The sequence below is a fragment of the Mytilus trossulus genome, chromosome 1, assembly GCF_036588685.1.
Source record: "Mytilus trossulus isolate FHL-02 chromosome 1, PNRI_Mtr1.1.1.hap1, whole genome shotgun sequence".
NCBI classification, from domain to species: domain Eukaryota; kingdom Metazoa; phylum Mollusca; class Bivalvia; order Mytilida; family Mytilidae; genus Mytilus; species Mytilus trossulus.
In genome coordinates, this window is record NC_086373.1 from 4089167 (window position 1) to 4109363 (window position 20197).

Genomic DNA, 20197 nt, shown 5'->3' on the forward strand with positions numbered 1-20197 from the left:
GACTACATGTATACTTCTTAAACAGCATTATATCTTATGTTAATAACAATACATTGAACTACATGACTGTAAATTAACTATGTGTAAATATCTGTTTTGATTGTATTGTAATTTGTATGTGAGGGCCTCAGGGAAGATTAGTTTATTGTAACTAACTGAGTTTACCCTCTTTAAATAAAGAATTTATTATTATTATTATTATAGGTTAAAGTACGGCCTTCAACACGGAGCCTTGGCTCACACCGAACAACAAGCTATAAAGGGCCCCAAAATTACTAGTGTAAAACCATTCAAACGGGAAAACCAACGGTATATATATAGGTCCTTAAAGGGTAGAACAAAAATTATAAATTTCAACTTTGACTTTCAAATTTTGGCTGCACTATTTTGGCGCTTAAAGTATTTAAGCTCTCTGATGTTTTTTGTTGGAGTGGGTAGGGGGCTTTGCCAAATGTTGATCATGTTCGTTACATATCTGATGAAGATTTAAGATAAAGAAATTTTGAAATGTGGTATGATCGGCAATGAGAAAAAACTATCCTCCAGAGTCCTTGCAATAACTATCCACCAGAAGCATGTATTACGAATCAAATCTGTGTTTTATTTTGGTTCAACTTCAATGTTACTCTTGAACATATTGAAGGTGGCCACGTAAAGCAACTCAGAGTATATTTTCCAGAAAACGATTGAAAAAATATCCAATAGTAATATTTATGAATACCTGATTATACCTGATATTCCATGAAAAAGTTATGAAAATTGTGTTATACTGATAATAATACTACCTACACATGCATGTATATATATATCCTATTAGCTTAATTCTTTAAGTTAAGGAGAAATGACAATGACATATGTCCATTGATAAATAAAGGGGCGTAAAATATGGCATTATGTAATCTTATGCTAAGCATGCTTAAAAAGATTATTTTTTTATATTTTACTACAGTATTTATCAGCAGTCAGAGTTTGATGAACTCCAGAAATCCACAAAATACTAATTTTAATTAAATAAACCTGAATAAAAGACAACAATTTGATTTGCTGGTGCATATGTAAACAGTCTGTTATCTGTTATGTTTACATGGTGAATTCTATCAATAAGGTATTTGTGAATGGCTGTGGTACAATCAGGAATCAATGCTAGGGGATTGGCTGTGAAGTATCTGTTATTCTCATGAGGCAGGTTTTTATGAATGAAAATGTATTTTCCAAGACAAACAATATAAGTGAGGTGGTAAATTTGATCAAAACAATTCTTCCTGAAGACAATCTAAATGGTACCTAGTGCATAATTGATTGCTTTCTGTGGCTGACTTTCATCTAATCTATTGGTTCAATATTTAAAAGTAACATATTCTGTTTGTTAGATAACTATTAGGGTTGCCCTTATGTTCTGTAACCTTGGGCATATATAAAGGAGATTTGTTGTAAACTTTTAGGAAATATCAAATGGTTATTTTATAATATTAAAAACTCATATATCATATATGGAGATCATATGTGTCATTGTATTGAATATGCTATTTTAGATATTTCAAAAGAATAATTTCAATATAAAATGCAAGATTTGAAATAAGAGTATAAGTATATCAATTTCACTTCATTTGCCAGGAAGAAAATATCATTTGTACATGTGTTTGAAACAAATTAAAGATGAAACAATGGAAGTGAAAAACTAAAGCAGATAATGTAAAAGTTCAGAAACAAGAATTTTATACTTGTTCTTTGTGAGTAGAGAGAACGTTGACTTATATTTCGTGTAATGAATAATTGGAAGGTGTTAATGTCTGTCAGGCATGGTTCATCTGAACTTGACCTCATTTTCATGGTTCTTAAGTCAATGTTAAGTTTTCATGGTTATATCTTTTTTTCTAAGATACTTTGCAATATTGGTCAACTTTATTTAGAGTGGAATAATTGCATGGTGAACATGTTGTCTGTCTAGGTTCTGTGTCATTTCGTCTCTTGTGGAGAGTTGTCTCCTTGGCAATCATACCATTATTATATTCATTTGACCTTTCATGGTTCATTGGTCAATGTTTATCATACCCGTAGCCAGGGCGGTTCAGGGGGTTCAGACGAATCCCCCCTGTCCGAACCCCCCCTTGAAAACAAATAAGCACTGTTAAAGTCAATGTTCTGTTTGAATTGTGACTGTTAAAGTCGAGTTATTGAGTCCAACAAACCCCCCTTTAGAAATTCCTGGCTACGGGCCTGTTTATTTTTTGTAATTTTGTCTGTTTCTCAAATACTAGTAGCAATAGGCTTACTTTATTCATTGTATGGTATGATTGTAAGGTGTATATATCTGTCTGGCAGTGATAATCTGACATTGACCTTATTTACATGAACCCTTGATACTGTGGATTCATTAATATTCGTTGGATACCAATTTTCGTGAATTTCGTGGGTACAGGAGAACCATGAATTCAAATGTTCAACGAATAACCAATTTTCTAAAGGAATGAGTGTAGACTTTGCCAAAACCACGAAATTAAATATCCACGAATATGTAAATTTTCCTCAAACCACGAAAATTGATACCCACGAAAATAAATGAATCCACAGTAGTATTTGTTCAGTCTGTGCACTTAATGTTTGTTGTTGGTGTATATGTTTTGTCTTTTAGGTTATGATTTCAGTTTGTTTGATATGATTTGTTGGTCATTTCATCTTAATCAATTCATTTATATGGATTTTTTAAGCTTGGTGTAATGACCGTCCAAAGTTATGATTCACACACAGTTTGTGTTACATGAAATTGAGTGAGACATGTTTAGTAAACTTCCAAGTTCCAACATCCATAGGCTAGTTCTTTGAATCTTAATAAACATCAGTATATTATTTTATGGTACATTCACGTAACATTGCCTTCACCAAGATAACCCCAAATTCGAATCAAGCTTCAATATTATTATACTAATGGTATATTCATGGCAAGGAAGGCTACCTGGTTTCTTAAGCAAAGTCAAAACACCAGTTTGTAATAATATAATCTAGGACAAAAGTTCTGAAATAGATATTTTTATGCCCCCTGCCATAGCAGAGGTATAAAGGAGTAGGGGCAATAAGGCCTAGTTTTGGCCCAAGAAAATAAAATGTTTGATAACCATTTCAAATTGGCACATAATGTTCAGAAATGCATAGGGTCAAGAAATATAAATTAAAAACAGAAAGATTTTTATCTGATGACATCGCAATTACATCATAATATGTACTGTTTTCACAAAAACGATGAAAAATACAAAATTTATGCAGTTTTCTATCATTATTATCGTTGAGGAAACATCCTGCGCAGCCGAGAAACAACAAAATTATTTAACAGAAGCTTTATTGTAACTATTGGCATAATCTCACCAAATATAAAGTTGTTTCTTGGGTGCGCACAGACTTTTTCAATCTAAAATATACTTAAATTTGATGAAAAAACAAGGAAAATCACGAAATTTAACAAAATATGCAAATTAGGTCATGATTTGTTGCCATGGTAACTTGTTCGATGTCAAATTTGTTTTGTTTTTCTTAGTACCTTATACCTTAGTCAAGTTTTCAGTAATTTAAAAATATGTATGATAACTTTTAAATTTGCAGTAATTTTTGGGCCAAATAAGGGCCTTATTGCCCCTACTCCTTTCCGATTATGAAGTTTAACCTTTGTCCATCTGTATGTCTGCCACAAAATTGGTGTGCATTTTCTAACTTTAGTTTACATTAATTAAATCTTATTCACAATGCTTATTACTACAAAAGACAGATTACATTTGAATTTTGGTGACTTCACTATTACCGTTCTAGAGTTATGTTCCTTTACGAATTGAAAAATTGCTGAAATTTTCTTTCTATTTTCCATCTTAAGTTTGCCTCAACCAAATGTTATAAAACTTATACACAACGCTTAATTTTACGACTAAATTCAGATTAAGCATGAATTTGGTTAGGGTCACGTTTAATGTCCCTTAATAATGTTTAATACAAGCTAGGACATCATCTGTGTTCCATGGACATATTCATTATTTATTTGAATGAACCCTCAGTTCCCTGTTTTAAGTGCTATTTACACATTCTATACATGTGGTTAACCTTTGTGATGGGTTTAAGATATAGTAAACTTGTCTTAAATCTTGCAAAACATTTTCTACATTTCTTTTAACTCCTGTAGGAGTTATTAATCTCTTGACTTCTAAATTCATGTCTGTTTTTAAAGTGGTAAATACAAATTATCATAATATAATAATCAGATATACCATATCTCATTTACCTTCAAAAGATCAAATTTAAAGAACAGTGCAGAAAAGTCATATTCCACATGGATGAAAAAGAGTTAAAACAGCGAATTTATTTTAAATGAAGTTAATGTTAAAACAGATTTTGATGGCAGAATGTTCTGTACAAGATAAGACAAGATTAAACATATAAAACAACCTGATACTCTATCTGCTTCCTATCTTTACAATTATCTTCTGTAGCATCATGGCCATGGCAGAAGTTACCACAGGTCTTTGAAGAAAGGCTTGGATTACATTCTATCTAATTCTTGATTACTGGTTTGTTTTACATTTATTTGTGTACAAACTTCAATGTGAATGGAAGCAGATTTCCAGGGAAGGCCACTATAATTCCTCAAGCCGTGTGATGGATAAATTGTACAAATGTTTTAGATTTTCTGAACAAGCTTTTGATCAAATTATTTTTGAATATTGAAGCGGTAATACAGGATAATTGTGAATGAAATTACATTTGATTTTACTGGAAAAAACAGGATAATTTTACTAAGCGGTAGAGGAATATCCTGTCTTCAGTGATCAGTCAAAAAATAACAATTAGAATATAAATGAAAGTGAAGAGAATTTCATACAAAAGGCAACGTTAAGTGATCAAAAAGTTGAAACTTAATTTGAAATATTAGTGTTTGAAGATATGCTTTAGAATTTCATTTGCCAATATAATTATTGGAAGGTAGTTGGGAGAAGATAGTTGTGCAATATTTGGTATCACCATTTGATGACAATTTTTATTGAAACAGAAGCGTAATAATTGTGTGATAATACTTGAGGGAGTAATAATCAATATGAAGTATTGTCATTAGGATATTGTAAATAATAGGAGGTAATTTAAACTATTGACATGTTATATAGTCCCTAATATTCATCATACTGTGATTAAAATGGAGAGTGACCAATCCTTGGAAATACTGGACATTACTGGTCATTTATTGTAACATCTGCTATTTACATCTGTATGTTTGCTATATGAATGGTGATACAATATTGTTTCCTTGCAAATTGGTCACTTCCTCTCAGGAAATTGACAAGACTAATTTTACACATTAAGTCCTGGTGTTTAGATGAAATTGTTTTTTTACATGAGTCAAAAGAGTTTGTTGATTGGAAAATAGTTTTGAAAGATAAACTAGATTAAGTGATTATGAACGTTCAGCTTATATTTATATGATCTTACTAGAAATGGACGTTACATAAGTGAAGTACAAATATTATTGTGAAAGGATATACAAGAATCAGGAAGTGTTTGTGTAAAATGAAAGTGTGTTTTAATTAATTGAATAATAAAAATAAAGGACCTGAAATTCACATGGATAAAATGCATCAATTTGAAAGTCGTAGTTTTCGACAAAGGAAAGTGCTCACATTACAAAAGTTAGAGAAAAAGAAACCGTTTAGTCGTTCTTTATCTTTAATAAGTCGGATTAGGAATCTTTGGTCCCGGTCGGATAGTTCCTCACAGAGATCACCTGTTCCCACAACAAACATTGCTGTTACTCCGCCAAAGTTAAAGGAAGAACACGACAAAAATCATACATTGCCTAGAAATGCCAGATTAGGTAATTTTTTTTATAAATTATAATTGTTTTCTTTTTGAAATTTATTAACAATATCATAGAACTTAATTTTAAGGATAGGCAATGGTCATCAGCTTTTACAGCAGTTCTGTAATTTATCATTTGAACATTATAAAGATTTCAGAAAGAACACCTTGGAGGTACAAAAAGTTTCATTTTAAACTAAAAAGTGTACCGGTAAATAGAAATTTACTTTATATATTTCACGAATATATTGTCATCTTCAGATATTACCGTATTATAGTAGGTTATTTTTCGCAGGTGCAAAATTTCGCGATTTCCATTGAATATAGGTATACAATTTTTTTTTATCAATACTTTTGCATGTACACTTTTAAATTGGCAGTATTTATTTTGGTGATTTTGTTCAAAATTCTGTGAAAATAAGTGAAAATTGAATGAAACTCTGCTATTTTTTAAGAACACTTCAACAAAAGTTATAAGGTGTAAATTTCATTCACAAGCACTCAGAGTCATAATACCACTGCTGGTGGACTTATGTCTCTTGAGGGTATCAGCTGCTTAGATGCCAGTGCATCAGAACTAAAATGATTTACTGAAATACTTAAAATGTTTGGGTTCAAGTGTTCTTGATGAAGGTAAATCATTTCATGCATGGTATGACTATTGTATCATCTTCAAAAGACTGTGGTAACCTCAGCTTAGGGTGCTCTATATTTTAAATTTTGATTGATTACCTGAGTTCTACAATGTTCTATAAGAGAGTGAATTTTGACAGATTTGATATAATAAAGATATCTCTTTTTCATTGATTGTACACAATGCATAGATAAAAAGAAAATTATAAGGAAGTAAAATAAAAACTATCAATCTCTGTACTCATATGAACATAATGAATTGAGTGGCTTTTGTTATTCAATTAATTCAAAGCACTGGAAAAGGGTTATTGGGCAGCTATGCATGCAGCAACATTTGACTGTTCAAAAGGAGGGTTCAGCCCTCAGAAACATGTTTCACCCTGACACCTTCTTTATGTGTTGTTGCTGATTGCTATCTGCTGTATTAACTTTAATTTGTTAGTTTTAAGCATAGGTTGTTTGTTTTCTCTTTTGAATTGTTTCACATTTTGTTGAGCCTTGAATTTGGCCTTGTAACAGCTTTCTATACAGTATGACATATTTATAAATCACCCATACCGTATAGCGGGTTATTTTCGCGGGGTGTAAATTTTCGCTTATTTTCGCGGATAGAACAAAATCGCCAAAATAAATTCTGCCAATTTAAAAGTGTACATGCAAAGGTAATGTTAAAAATGTTGAGTCCGCCAAAATAATAACCACCAAAATTTTTCGTATACCTTATTCAATGAAAAACGCGAAATTTTACACCCGCGAAAATAACCCGCTATACGGTATATCAAAGGAAGACTAATAGTATGTTTTCTGTTCTCAAATTCAAGAAGGTGTTGATGATATTTCAGACAAAAGAAACATTCACATTACATGTACTAAAGAAACAAATGAAATTGCTTTAACTGATTAAAGAAATTTTCATATTTGAAAAAAATACATTTCTTAAACTTAGTTATCAATATAAATATTCAACTCTTTCTCCTGAAAATCAATTTGAAATATGATTTAAGCACTATATGGTACATTGCAGTAACTAAGCAGTAACTTAGTTACTGCAGGTTTTATTACTTTTGATAATGCTGGATTCAGCAATGTTTGGTTAAGTGCAATATTTATTCCACCTTGACCCTAAAATATGTTTTATATCAGTTTTAGTTGATTAATTGATATTGAATGTAAACTAAGTGCTGTGTATCATATAAAGATAAGACACCAGAACCATGCTGCATATGATCTAGACATTTCCTATAGAGATAATTCATGTGGGGCCTTATCATGTTGACCTATTCCTTTGGAATCTTTCTTAGGTTTCATCTTTGACCTATTTGTTGAACATCTCAACTTAACTGTCAAGAAAAAAATTCTGAAGAGCAGTGCAAATCTTTCAAGATCAATGCAAGTTTGCTGTCAGCTAAGGTTATTCTTAGATAATAATCAGAACTGAAAAATAAATTACCCAGCAGTTATGACAAAATTCTTTTCTATGTATTTATCTGTTTATAGTTCTATATCCTTATTATTCTGTGAAATTATCAGTAAAATCAGGAGAAAATCATTGTTTATATATAAGAGGGGGGATAGGACCTTTATCGGTTCTCTGGGATCCAGTGTTTTTAAGCTCAGGATTTTGGGATTGATCCTTCCGGGATCGGGGAATCCTTTAATGTATTTCATGATTTTAAGCCCGGATTTCAGGATTTCATGTTTTTAAGCCCAGGATTTTGGGATTTCATGTTTTTAAGCCCAGGATTACGGGATCAGGACCCCTCCTACCCCCTCTCACATAATGATAGAACTCTTACCCTTCACAAGCTTTATCATTTCATACCCCCCTTTTTGTGGCACAATAATCAAATAGCTCAGGGGTCTTACTATAAACAGTATGGGTTTGACTCAAATTTGCAGACTTTTGATTACATCCTTCACCATCGGACTCTAGTTGATATTTGTTCCTATGCAATCATACCCTATCTCCTTATTTTGTATTCATAGGTGGATCCAGGGGGCAAAAAAAATTTTGTGGGAAGAATTTTGTTGATTATATAGGGAATCACTGAAGCATGACAGGACCCCCCCCCCCCCCTTAGGTCAGTCAGCGGGCCCCCCTTATGAAAAGTTCTGGATCCGCCACTGGTATTGTCCAACTATTTCTGGTTACATAGTATAACCTGTGATTCTTATAACAAATGTTTGTTTGTAATATGGGCATGCAATTCTAATTCCTAATAAAGGGGAGATGCTTATACTTTTTTCCCAATAAGAACCCTTTCATCAACATGAAGGGGCTCAAATGAATAAGAATGTATCACATAATGATCTCGCCCCATTTTAGTTGGTAGCAGATTGGCTGTCATTTAAAGAACTTTTTTGAATAACATCCTGATTTATCATGCAAATGAAGTGCAACAAAAATGCTTGTTTGCACATGCTTGCATGATAGTTTGAAAGATTATATGTTCTATAAAAAAAATACCTACACACCGCACCTGGCTTTGATTGCATTATTCAGTTCACATAGGTAGTTTATTTATAGGTATGAAATTTTAATGTTAAAGAAAGAGTTTTTTCCTTTGGATTAATACTGATGTTTTATATCCAGTGGCAAATATTACATGGATATTTGAATGAGGACATGTTTAATGGCAGGTATAAATATAATGAACCCTGCCATGAACATGACCTTTATTTTTTAGCATGCTAGTTTACAATCTAACAGTCAGTAAAGGAAGATGATCCTACTTTGACACATAATCCAGTGACAGATCCAGGAGGGGGGGAAGTATTGGGGTTGGAACCCCCCTATTTTGTACGATCGAGTCATTAGAATGGGTACATATGGTTGGAAACCCCCTCTTTTGTAAATGCCATCATATTCATATATATAGGGCACTATATATATATAGCAATATATAGCAATAAAATTGAGAAAGGAAATAGGGAATGTGTCAAAGCGACAACAACCTGACCATAGAGTAGACAACAGCCGAAGGCCACAATGGGTCTTCAATGTAGCAAGAATTCCCGCACCCGTAGTTGTCCTTACGGTGGCCCCTTAAAAATATGTATACTAGTACAGTGATATTATGGACCTCATACTAAACTCTGAATTATACACAAGAAACTAAAATTAAAAATCATACAAGACTGGCAAAGGCCATAGGCATGACTTGGGACAGGAGCAAAATTAGGTTGAGGTTAAACATGTTTATGAGATCTCAACCCTCCCCCTATACCTCTAGCCAATGTAGAAATATAACAATGAATATATCTTTACCATTGACTAATATTGAAATGACAAATTTTTGTACGGTAATCTATTAACCATTTGAACAGTTTATATAATTAATTTTAAAATCAAAATGTGTTTGGTTTTTGAAGTGTAGATAATCCTATTTCATCTTGACATTAAAAAACTAATGACAGAGCAATATAATTATGTCATCTTTTTAAAGTAAATAAACCTTGAAACAGCTGATTTCCTGTTTGTAATAGAAATATTAGCCATAATATATCTGATACTTAAGGTACTTTCTGTGTCAAGGTTAGTTTATGGATTTTTACCTGCTATAAGCAAGTAGCACATGCATGTCTTGAAAATAACTCATATTGAACTTTACTAGATTTTTTTTTAATTTAGCACATCTAGTAATCTCACTGATAACAGTGAAACAGACTCTGAAAAAAATATGATTAGAAAGATCATAAACAGTTGAAAAATAATGTGGTTGATTTTAACCTTTTATACACACATTGGCAATTTTTATTTTTAAAAAGATTCAGAACAAAAAAACATTTCAAAAAAATTGAAGATAAGAATGTCAAGCATATCAAGCATTTATGAATGAAAGAGATGCAAAACTGGTGCGGAACCAGCCATTTTAAAAAGGGGGGTTCCTAACCCAGGACAAATAGGGGGGTTTCAACTATATGTCCCCATTCAAATGCATTGATTGTCCAAAAAAAAAGGGGGGTTCCAATCCCCGGAACCCCCCCCCCCCTCCCCCCTCTGGATCCGTGCCTGCAAAAGGTTGCTCTTATCATTTATAGCCCACATTCACCATGTTCACATTAACCAGGAATTACTAAAGAGATACACATGTTAGTTTGATCTGCATTGTTTTTGTATGATTTTATCTTTGTCCTTCCTCCCTGGGGACCTTAAATGAAATAATACAATTGATTGATCTATTTTTGTGGAGGGGTTTGTGCAGTTTTAAAAGAAATTTGTTGGATGATACTATTTAGCTCACAGACTCATTGGGGACATTGCAAATGTTTGTTATTGTCTAGATGGCTTTCAGCATGTTGGATAACAGAATAAGAAGAGATAATAAACAATTAAAGAATAAAAAACATTCCCTTGCTGATTGAAATATGCTTCTAATAGTCTCTATTGTTGATTATGTGCATTTGAAGGTTAAGTTTTATATCATATATAAAAGGAACTTTTAGTAGCAGGCAGGACAATGAGATGTTAACAACCTGGCCTGGTGGTCATAAAACTTTACTCAGTACTCTGAGTACAAAATAAGTGCTCAAAACACAAAATCCAGTATTTTGATTGGTTGATTCTTGAGTCGGAGTACAAAAATCATGCTTGAAAGTTTTATGACTGCAAGGTCTGGTTTATAGTCAATGTTAGTGCACTGTCTGTCTAAAAAACCAAACTTGCTCAAGGCTGATGGTTCTTCCTGGGTATGCAGACTATCTCAACCGTTGAAAAGACTGGCCACCCTGATATAGTTAAGAGTACTGAAAGTGGCTATCTCAACCGTTGAAAAGACTGGCCACCCTGATATAGTTAAGAGTACTGAAAGTGGCTATCTCAACCGTTGAAAAGACTGGCCACCCTGATATAGTTAAGAGTACTGAAAGTGGCTATCTCAACCGTTGAAAAGACTGGCCACCCTGATATAGTAAAGAGTAATGAATGTGGCTATCTCAACCGTTGAAAAGACTGGCCACCCTGATATAGTAAAGAGTACTGAAAGTGGCTATCTCAACCGTTGAAAAGACTGGCCACCCTGATATAGTAAAGAGTAATGAATGTGGCTATCTCAACCGTTGAAAAGACTGGCCACCCTGATATAGTAAAGAGTAATGAATGTGGCTATCTCACCCGTTGAAAAGACTGGCCACCCTGATATAGTAAAGAGTAATGAATGTGGCTATCTCAACCGTTGAAAAGACTGGCCACCCTGATATAGTAAAAAGTAATGAATGTGGCTATCTCAACCGTTGAAAAGACTGGCCACCCTGATATAGTAAAGAGTAATGAATGTGGCTATCTCAACCGTTGAAAAGACTGGCCACCCTGATATAGTAAAGAGTACTGAATGTGGCTATCTCACCCGTTGAAAAGACTGGCCACCCTGATATAGTAAAGAGTAATGAATGTGGCTATCTCAACCGTTGAAAAGACTGGCCACCCTGATATAGTTAAGAGTACTGAATGTGGCAGTAAACACCAACAATCAATCAATCATTTAATTAGTCTTATTACTGTCAGTACAAATCAGAGGGTCATTTTCCTAAAGATGCCCTGAAACATTGTAAACATGCTGATGCACCATTCTGCCTTTGGAAGATCTTGATGATGATAAATCTAACTTCAGACTTAATGAAATAGGTTACTTAAGTTAATGCAGTTCAGTTTAGCTAAGAATCTATGATTTGAATATAAATATTCCATCAAGGATACTGATGTTTGTAAACATGGCTCCTCACATAACTACTGATACTGGGTCATTGTTTTATGTTCTGTATCCTGTCGTGTCCATTGATAGGTTCTAGATGTTTGTAAACATGGCTCCCCACATAACTACTGATATGGGTCATTGTTTTATGTTCTGTATCCTGTCGTGTCCATTGATAGGTTCTAGATGTTTGTAAACATGGCTCCTCACATAACTAACTGATACGGGTCATTGTTTTATGTTCTGTATCCTGTCGTGTCCATTGATAGGTTCTAGATGTTTGTAAACATGGCTCCTCACATAACTACTGATATGGGTCATTGTTTTATGTTCTGTATCCTGCAGTGACCATTGATAGGTTCTAGATGTTTGTAAACATGGCTCCCCACATAACTACTGATATGGGTCATTGTTTTATGTTCTGTATCCTGTCGTGTCCATTGATAGGTTCTAGATGTTTGTAAACATGGCTCCCCACATAACTACTGATATGGGTCATTGTTTTATGTTCTGTATCCTGTCATGTCCATTGATAGGTTCTAGATGTTTGTAAACATGGCTCCCCACATAACTACTGATATGGGTCATTGTTTTATGTTCTGTATCCTGTCGTGTCCATTGATAGGTTCTAGATGTTTGTAAACATGGCTCCCCACATAACTACTGATATGGGTCATTGTTTTATGTTCTGTATCCTGTCATGTCCATTGATAGGTTCTAGATGTTTGTAAACATGGCTCCTCACATAACTACTGATATGGGTCATTGTTTTATGTTCTGTATCCTGTCATGTCCATTGATAGGTTCTAGATGTTTGTAAACATGGCACCCCACATAACTACTGATATGTGTCATTGTTTTATGTTCTGTATCCTGCAGTGTCCATTGATAGGTTCTAGATGTTTGTAAACATGGCACCCCACATAACTACTGATATGGGTCATTGTTTTATGTTCTGTATCCTGTCGTGTCCATTGATAGGTTCTAGATGTTTGTAAACATGGCACCCCACATAACTACTGATATGGGTCATTGTTTTATGTTCTGTATCCTGTCATGTCCATTGATAGGTTCTAGATGTTTGTAAACATGGCTCCCACATAACTAACTGATATGGGTCATTGTTTTATGTTCTGTATCCTGTCGTGTCCATTGATATGTTCTAGATGTTTGTAAACATGGCACCTCACATAACTACTGATATGGGTCATTGTTTTATGTTCTGTATCCTGCAGTGACCATTGATAGGTTCTAGATGTTTGTAAACATGGCTCCTCACATAACTACTGATATGGGTCATTGTTTTATGTTCTGTATCCTGCAGTGACCATTGATAGGTTCTAGATGTTTGTAAACATGGCTCCCCACATAACTACTGATATGGGTCATTGTTTTATGTTCTGTATCCTGTCGTGTCCATTGATAGGTTCTAGATGTTTGTAAACATGGCACCCCACATAACTACTGATATGGGTCATTGTTTTATGTTCTGTATCCTGCAGTGACCATTGATAGGTTCTAGATGTTTGTAAACATGGCTCCCCACATAACTACTGATATTGGTCATTGTTTTATGTTCTGTATCCTGTCGTGTCCATTGATAGGTTCTAGATGTTTGTAAACATGGCTCCTCACATAACTACTGATATGGGTCATTGTTTTATGTTCTGTATCCTGCAGTGACCATTGATAGGTTCTAGATGTTTGTAAACATGGCTCCCCACATAACTACTGATATGGGTCATTGTTTTATGTTCTGTATCCTGTCGTGTCCATTGATAGGTTCTAGATGTTTGTAAACATGGCTCCCCACATAACTACTGATATGGGTCATTGTTTTATGTTCTGTATCCTGTCATGTCCATTGATAGGTTCTAGATGTTTGTAAACATGGCTCCCACATAACTAACTGATATGGGTCATTGTTTTATGTTCTGTATCCTGTCATGTCCATTGATAGGTTCTAGATGTTTGTAAACATGGCTCCCCACATAACTACTGATATGGGTCATTGTTTTATGTTCTGTATCCTGTCATGTCCATTGATAGGTTCTAGATGTTTGTAAACATGGCACCCCACATAACTACTGATATGTGTCATTGTTTTATGTTCTGTATCCTGTCATGTCCATTGATAGGTTCTAGATGTTTGTAAACATGGCTCCCACATAACTAACTGATATGGGTCATTGTTTTATGTTCTGTATCCTGTCGTGTCCATTGATAGGTTCTTGATGTTTGTAAACATGGCTCCTCACATAACTACTGATATGGGTCATTGTTTTATGTTCTGTATCCTGTCATGTCCATTGATAGGTTCTAGATGTTTGTAAACATGGCTCCCACATAACTAACTGATATGGGTCATTGTTTTATGTTCTGTATCCTGTCATGTCCATTGATAGGTTCTAGATGTTTGTAAACATGGCTCCCACATAACTAACTGATATGGGTCATTGTTTTATGTTCTGTATCCTGTCGTGTCCATTGATAGGTTCTAGATGTTTGTAAACATGGCTCCCCACATAACTACTGATATGGGTCATTGTTTTATGTTCTGTATCCTGTCGTGTCCATTGATAGGTTCTAGATGTTTGTAAACATGGCTCCCCACATAACTACTGATATGGGTCATTGTTTTATGTTCTGTATCCTGTCGTGTCCATTTATAGGTTCTAGATGTTTGTAAACATGGCTCCCCACATAACTACTGATATGGGTCATTGTTTTATGTTCTGTATCCTGTCGTGTCCATTGATAGGTTCTAGATGTTTGTAAACATGGCTCCCCACATAACTACTGATATTGGTCATTGTTTTATGTTCTGTATCCTGTCATGTCCATTGATAGGTTCTAGATGTTTGTAAACATGGCTCCCCACATAACTACTGATATGGGTCATTGTTTTATGTTCTGTATCCTGTCATGTCCATTGATAGGTTCTAGATGTTTGTAAACATGGCTCCCCACATAACTACTGATATGTGTCATTGTTTTATGTTCTGTATCCTGTCGTGTCCATTGATAGGTTCTAGATGTTTGTAAACATGGCACCCCACATAACTACTGATATGTGTCATTGTTTTATGTTCTGTATCCTGTCGTGTCCATTGATAGGTTCTAGATGTTTGTAAACATGGCACCCCACATAACTACTGATATGTGTCATTGTTTTATGTTCTGTATCCTGTCGTGTCCATTGATAGGTTCTAGATGTTTGTAAACATGGCTCCCCACATAACTACTGATATGTGTCATTGTTTTATGTTCTGTATCCTGTCGTGTCCATTGATAGGTTCTAGATGTTTGTAAACATGGCTCCCCACATAACTACTGATATGGGTCATTGTTTTATGTTCTGTATCCTGTCGTGTCCATTGATAGGTTCTAGATGTTTGTAAACATGGCTCCCCACATAACTACTGATATTGGTCATTGTTTTATGTTCTGTATCCTGCCGTGTCCATTGATAGGTTCTAGATGTTTGTAAACATGGCTCCTCACATAACTAACTGATATGGGTCATTGTTTTATGTTCTGTATCCTGCCGTGTCCATTGATAGGTTCTAGATGTTTGTAAACATGGCTCCCACATAACTAACTGATATGGGTCATTGTTTTATGTTCTGTATCCTGTCGTGTCCATTGATAGGTTCTAGATGTTTGTAAACATGGCTCCTCACATAACTACTGATATGGGTCATTGTTTTATGTTCTGTATCCTGTCATGTCCATTGATAGGTTCTAGATGTTTGTAAACATGGCTCCTCACATAACTACTGATATGGGTCATTGTTTTATGTTCTGTATCCTGTCGTGTCCATTGATAGGTTCTAGATGTTTGTAAACATGGCTCCCCACATAACTACTGATATGGGTCATTGTTTTATGTTCTGTATCCTGTCATGTCCATTGATAGGTTCTAGATGTTTGTAAACATGGCTCCTCACATAACTAACTGATATGGGTCATTGTTTTATGTTCTGTATCCTGCCGTGTCCATTGATAGGTTCTAGATGTTTGTAAACATGGCTCCCACATAACTAACTGATATGGGTCATTGTTTTATGTTCTGTATCCTGTCGTGTCCATTGATAGGTTCTAGATGTTTGTAAACATGGCTCCTCACATAACTACTGATATGGGTCATTGTTTTATGTTCTGTATCCTGTCATGTCCATTGATAGGTTCTAGATGTTTGTAAACATGGCTCCTCACATAACTACTGATATGGGTCATTGTTTTATGTTCTGTATCCTGTCGTGTCCATTGATAGGTTCTAGATGTTTGTAAACATGGCTCCCCACATAACTACTGATATGGGTCATTGTTTTATGTTCTGTATCCTGTCATGTCCATTGATAGGTTCTAGATGTTTGTAAACATGGCTCCTCACATAACTAACTGATATGGGTCATTGTTTTATGTTCTGTATCCTGTCGTGTCCATTGATAGGTTCTAGATGTTTGTAAACATGGCTCCTCACATAACTAACTGATATGGGTCATTGTTTTATGTTCTGTATCCTGTCGTGTCCATTGATAGGTTCTAGATGTTTGTAAACATGGCTCCCACATAACTAACTGATATGGGTCATTGTTTTATGTTCTGTATCCTGTCGTGTCCATTGATAGGTTCTAGATGTTTGTAAACATGGCTCCCCACATAACTACTGATATGGGTCATTGTTTTATGTTCTGTATCCTGTCATGTCCATTGATAGGTTCTAGATGTTTGTAAACATGGCACCCCACATAACTACTGATATGGGTCATTGTTTTATGTTCTGTATCCTGCAGTGTCCATTGATAGGTTCTAGATGTTTGTAAACATGGCACCCCACATAACTACTGATATGGGTCATTGTTTTATGTTCTGTATCCTGCAGTGACCATTGATAGGTTCTAGATGTTTGTAAACATGGCTCCCCACATAACTAACTGATATGGGTCATTGTTTTATGTTCTGTATCCTGTCGTGTCCATTGATAGGTTCTAGATGTTTGTAAACATGGCTCCCACATAACTAACTGATATGGGTCATTGTTTTATGTTCTGTATCCTGTCGTGTCCATTGATAGGTTCTAGATGTTTGTAAACATGGCTCCCCACATAACTACTGATATGGGTCATTGTTTTATGTTCTGTATCCTGTAGAGTCCATTGATAGGTTCTAGATGTTTGTAAACATGGCTCCTCACATAACTAACTGATATGGGTCATTGTTTTATGTTCTGTATCCTGTCGTGTCCATTGATAGGTTCTAGATGTTTGTAAACATGGCTCCCACATAACTAACTGATATGGGTCATTGTTTTATGTTCTGTATCCTGTCGTGTCCATTGATAGGTTCTAGATGTTTGTAAACATGGCTCCCCACATAACTACTGATATGGGTCATTGTTTTATGTTCTGTATCCTGTCATGTCCATTGATAGGTTCTAGATGTTTGTAAACATGGCTCCCCACATAACTACTGATATGGGTCATTGTTTTATGTTCTGTATCCTGTCATGTCCATTGATAGGTTCTAGATGTTTGTAAACATGGCTCCCCACATAACTACTGATATGGGTCATTGTTTTATGTTCTGTATCCTGCAGTGTCCATTGATAGGTTCTAGATGTTTGTAAACATGGCACCCCACATAACTACTGATATGGGTCATTGTTTTATGTTCTGTATCCTGCAGTGTCCATTGATAGGTTCTAGATGTTTGTAAACATGGCACCCCACATAACTACTGATATGGGTCATTGTTTTATGTTCTGTATCCTGCAGTGACCATTGATAGGTTCTAGATGTTTGTAAACATGGCTCCTCACATAACTACTGATATGGGTCATTGTTTTATGTTCTGTATCCTGTCGTGTCCATTGATAGGTTCTAGATGTTTGTAAACATGGCTCCCCACATAACTACTGATATGGGTCATTGTTTTATGTTCTGTATCCTGTCGTGTCCATTGATAGGTTCTAGATGTTTGTAAACATGGCTCCTCACATAACTACTGATATGGGTCATTGTTTTATGTTCTGTATCCTGTCGTGTCCATTGATAGGTTCTAGATGTTTGTAAACATGGCTCCCCACATAACTAAATGATATTGGTCATTGTTTTATGTTCTGTATCCTGTCATGTCCATTGATAGGTTCTAGATGTTTGTAAACATGGCACCCCACATAACTACTGATATGGGTCATTGTTTTATGTTCTGTATCCTGTCGTGTCCATTGATAGGTTCTAGATGTTTGTAAACATGGCTCCTCACATAACTACTGATATGGGTCATTGTTTTATGTTCTGTATCCTGTCGTGTCCATTGATAGGTTCTAGATGTTTGTAAACATGGCTCCCCACATAACTAAATGATATTGGTCATTGTTTTATGTTCTGTATCCTGTCATGTCCATTGATAGGTTCTAGATGTTTGTAAACATGGCTCCCCACATAACTAAATGATATTGGTCATTGTTTTATGTTCTGTATCCTGTCATGTCCATTGATAGGTTCTAGATGTTTGTAAACATGGCTCCCACATAACTAACTGATATGGGTCATTGTTTTATGTTCTGTATCCTGTCGTGTCCATTGATAGGTTCTAGATGTTTGTAAACATGGCTCCCCACATAACTACTGATATGGGTCATTGTTTTATGTTCTGTATCCTGTCATGTCCATTGATAGGTTCTAGATGTTTGTAAACATGGCACCCCACATAACTACTGATATGGGTCATTGTTTTATGTTCTGTATCCTGCAGTGTCCATTGATAGGTTCTAGATGTTTGTAAACATGGCACCCCACATAACTACTGATATGGGTCATTGTTTTATGTTCTGTATCCTGCAGTGACCATTGATAGGTTCTGGATGTTTGTAAACATGGCTCCTCACATAACTAACTGATATGGGTCATTGTTTTATGTTCTGTATCCTGTCGTGTCCATTGATAGGTTCTAGATGTTTGTAAACATGGCTCCCACATAACTACTGATATGGGTCATTGTTTTATGTTCTGTATCCTGTCGTGTCCATTGATAGGTTCTAGATGTTTGTAAACATGGCTCCCCACATAACTACTGATATGGGTCATTGTTTTATGTTCTGTATCCTGTAGAGTCCATTGATAGGTTCTAGATGTTTGTAAACATGGCTCCTCACATAACTAACTGATATGGGTCATTGTTTTATGTTCTGTATCCTGTCGTGTCCATTGATAGGTTCTAGATGTTTGTAAACATGGCTCCCACATAACTAACTGATATGGGTCATTGTTTTATGTTCTGTATCCTGTCGTGTCCATTGATAGGTTCTAGATGTTTGTAAACATGGCTCCCCACATAACTACTGATATGGGTCATTGTTTTATGTTCTGTATCCTGTCGTGTCCATTGATAGGTTCTAGATGTTTGTAAACATGGCTCCCCACATAACTACTGATATGGGTCATTGTTTTATGTTCTGTATCCTGTCGTGTCCATTGATAGGTTCTAGATGTTTGTAAACATGGCTCCTCACATAACTAACTTGATATGGGTCATTGTTTTATGTTCTGTATCCTGTCATGTCCATTGATAGGTTCTAGATGTTTGTAAACATGGCACCCCACATAACTACTGATATGGGTCATTGTTTTATGTTCTGTATCCTGCAGTGTCCATTGATAGGTTCTAGATGTTTGTAAACATGGCACCCCACATAACTACTGATATGGGTCATTGTTTTATGTTCTGTATCCTGCAGTGACCATTGATAGGTTCTAGATGTTTGTAAACATGGCTCCTCACATAACTACTGATATGGGTCATTGTTTTATGTTCTGTATCCTGTCGTGTCCATTGATAGGTTCTAGATGTTTGTAAACATGGCTCCCCACATAACTACTGATATGGGTCATTGTTTTATGTTCTGTATCCTGTCATGTCCATTGATAGGTTCTAGATGTTTGTAAACATGGCTCCTCACATAACTACTGATATGGGTCATTGTTTTATGTTCTGTATCCTGTCGTGTCCATTGATAGGTTCTAGATGTTTGTAAACATGGC

The 20197-nt window shown here is 35.1% G+C and overlaps 1 protein-coding gene and 1 long non-coding RNA gene across 4 annotated transcripts in view; one reads left to right on the plus strand and one right to left on the minus strand.

The window, feature by feature from the left end:
* Positions 1–20197, plus strand: part of LOC134712630 (cyclin-dependent kinase 17-like) — a 77777-nt gene that overhangs the window by 21454 nt on the left and 36126 nt on the right. For 2 of the 3 annotated variants that reach the window (XR_010106306.1, XM_063574368.1), the window contains exon 1: positions 5174–5842. The exons of the other annotated variant lie outside the window; for it this stretch is intronic. Coding sequence is in view for 1 of the 2 variants with exons in the window: in XM_063574368.1 (XP_063430438.1) it covers positions 5593–5842 (250 nt within the window). In the remaining variant the exon portion in view is untranslated. Of the gene's footprint in view, positions 1–5173; positions 5843–20197 lie in introns of those variants that run through there. 3 annotated transcript variants of the gene reach the window in all.
* The window catches only part of LOC134712647 (uncharacterized), a 34983-nt gene that overhangs the window by 10139 nt on the left and 4647 nt on the right, over positions 1–20197 (minus strand). The window contains exon 2 of the long non-coding RNA XR_010106307.1: positions 4426–4530. This is a non-coding gene — a long non-coding RNA (uncharacterized LOC134712647). The remainder of the gene's footprint in view (positions 1–4425; positions 4531–20197) is intronic.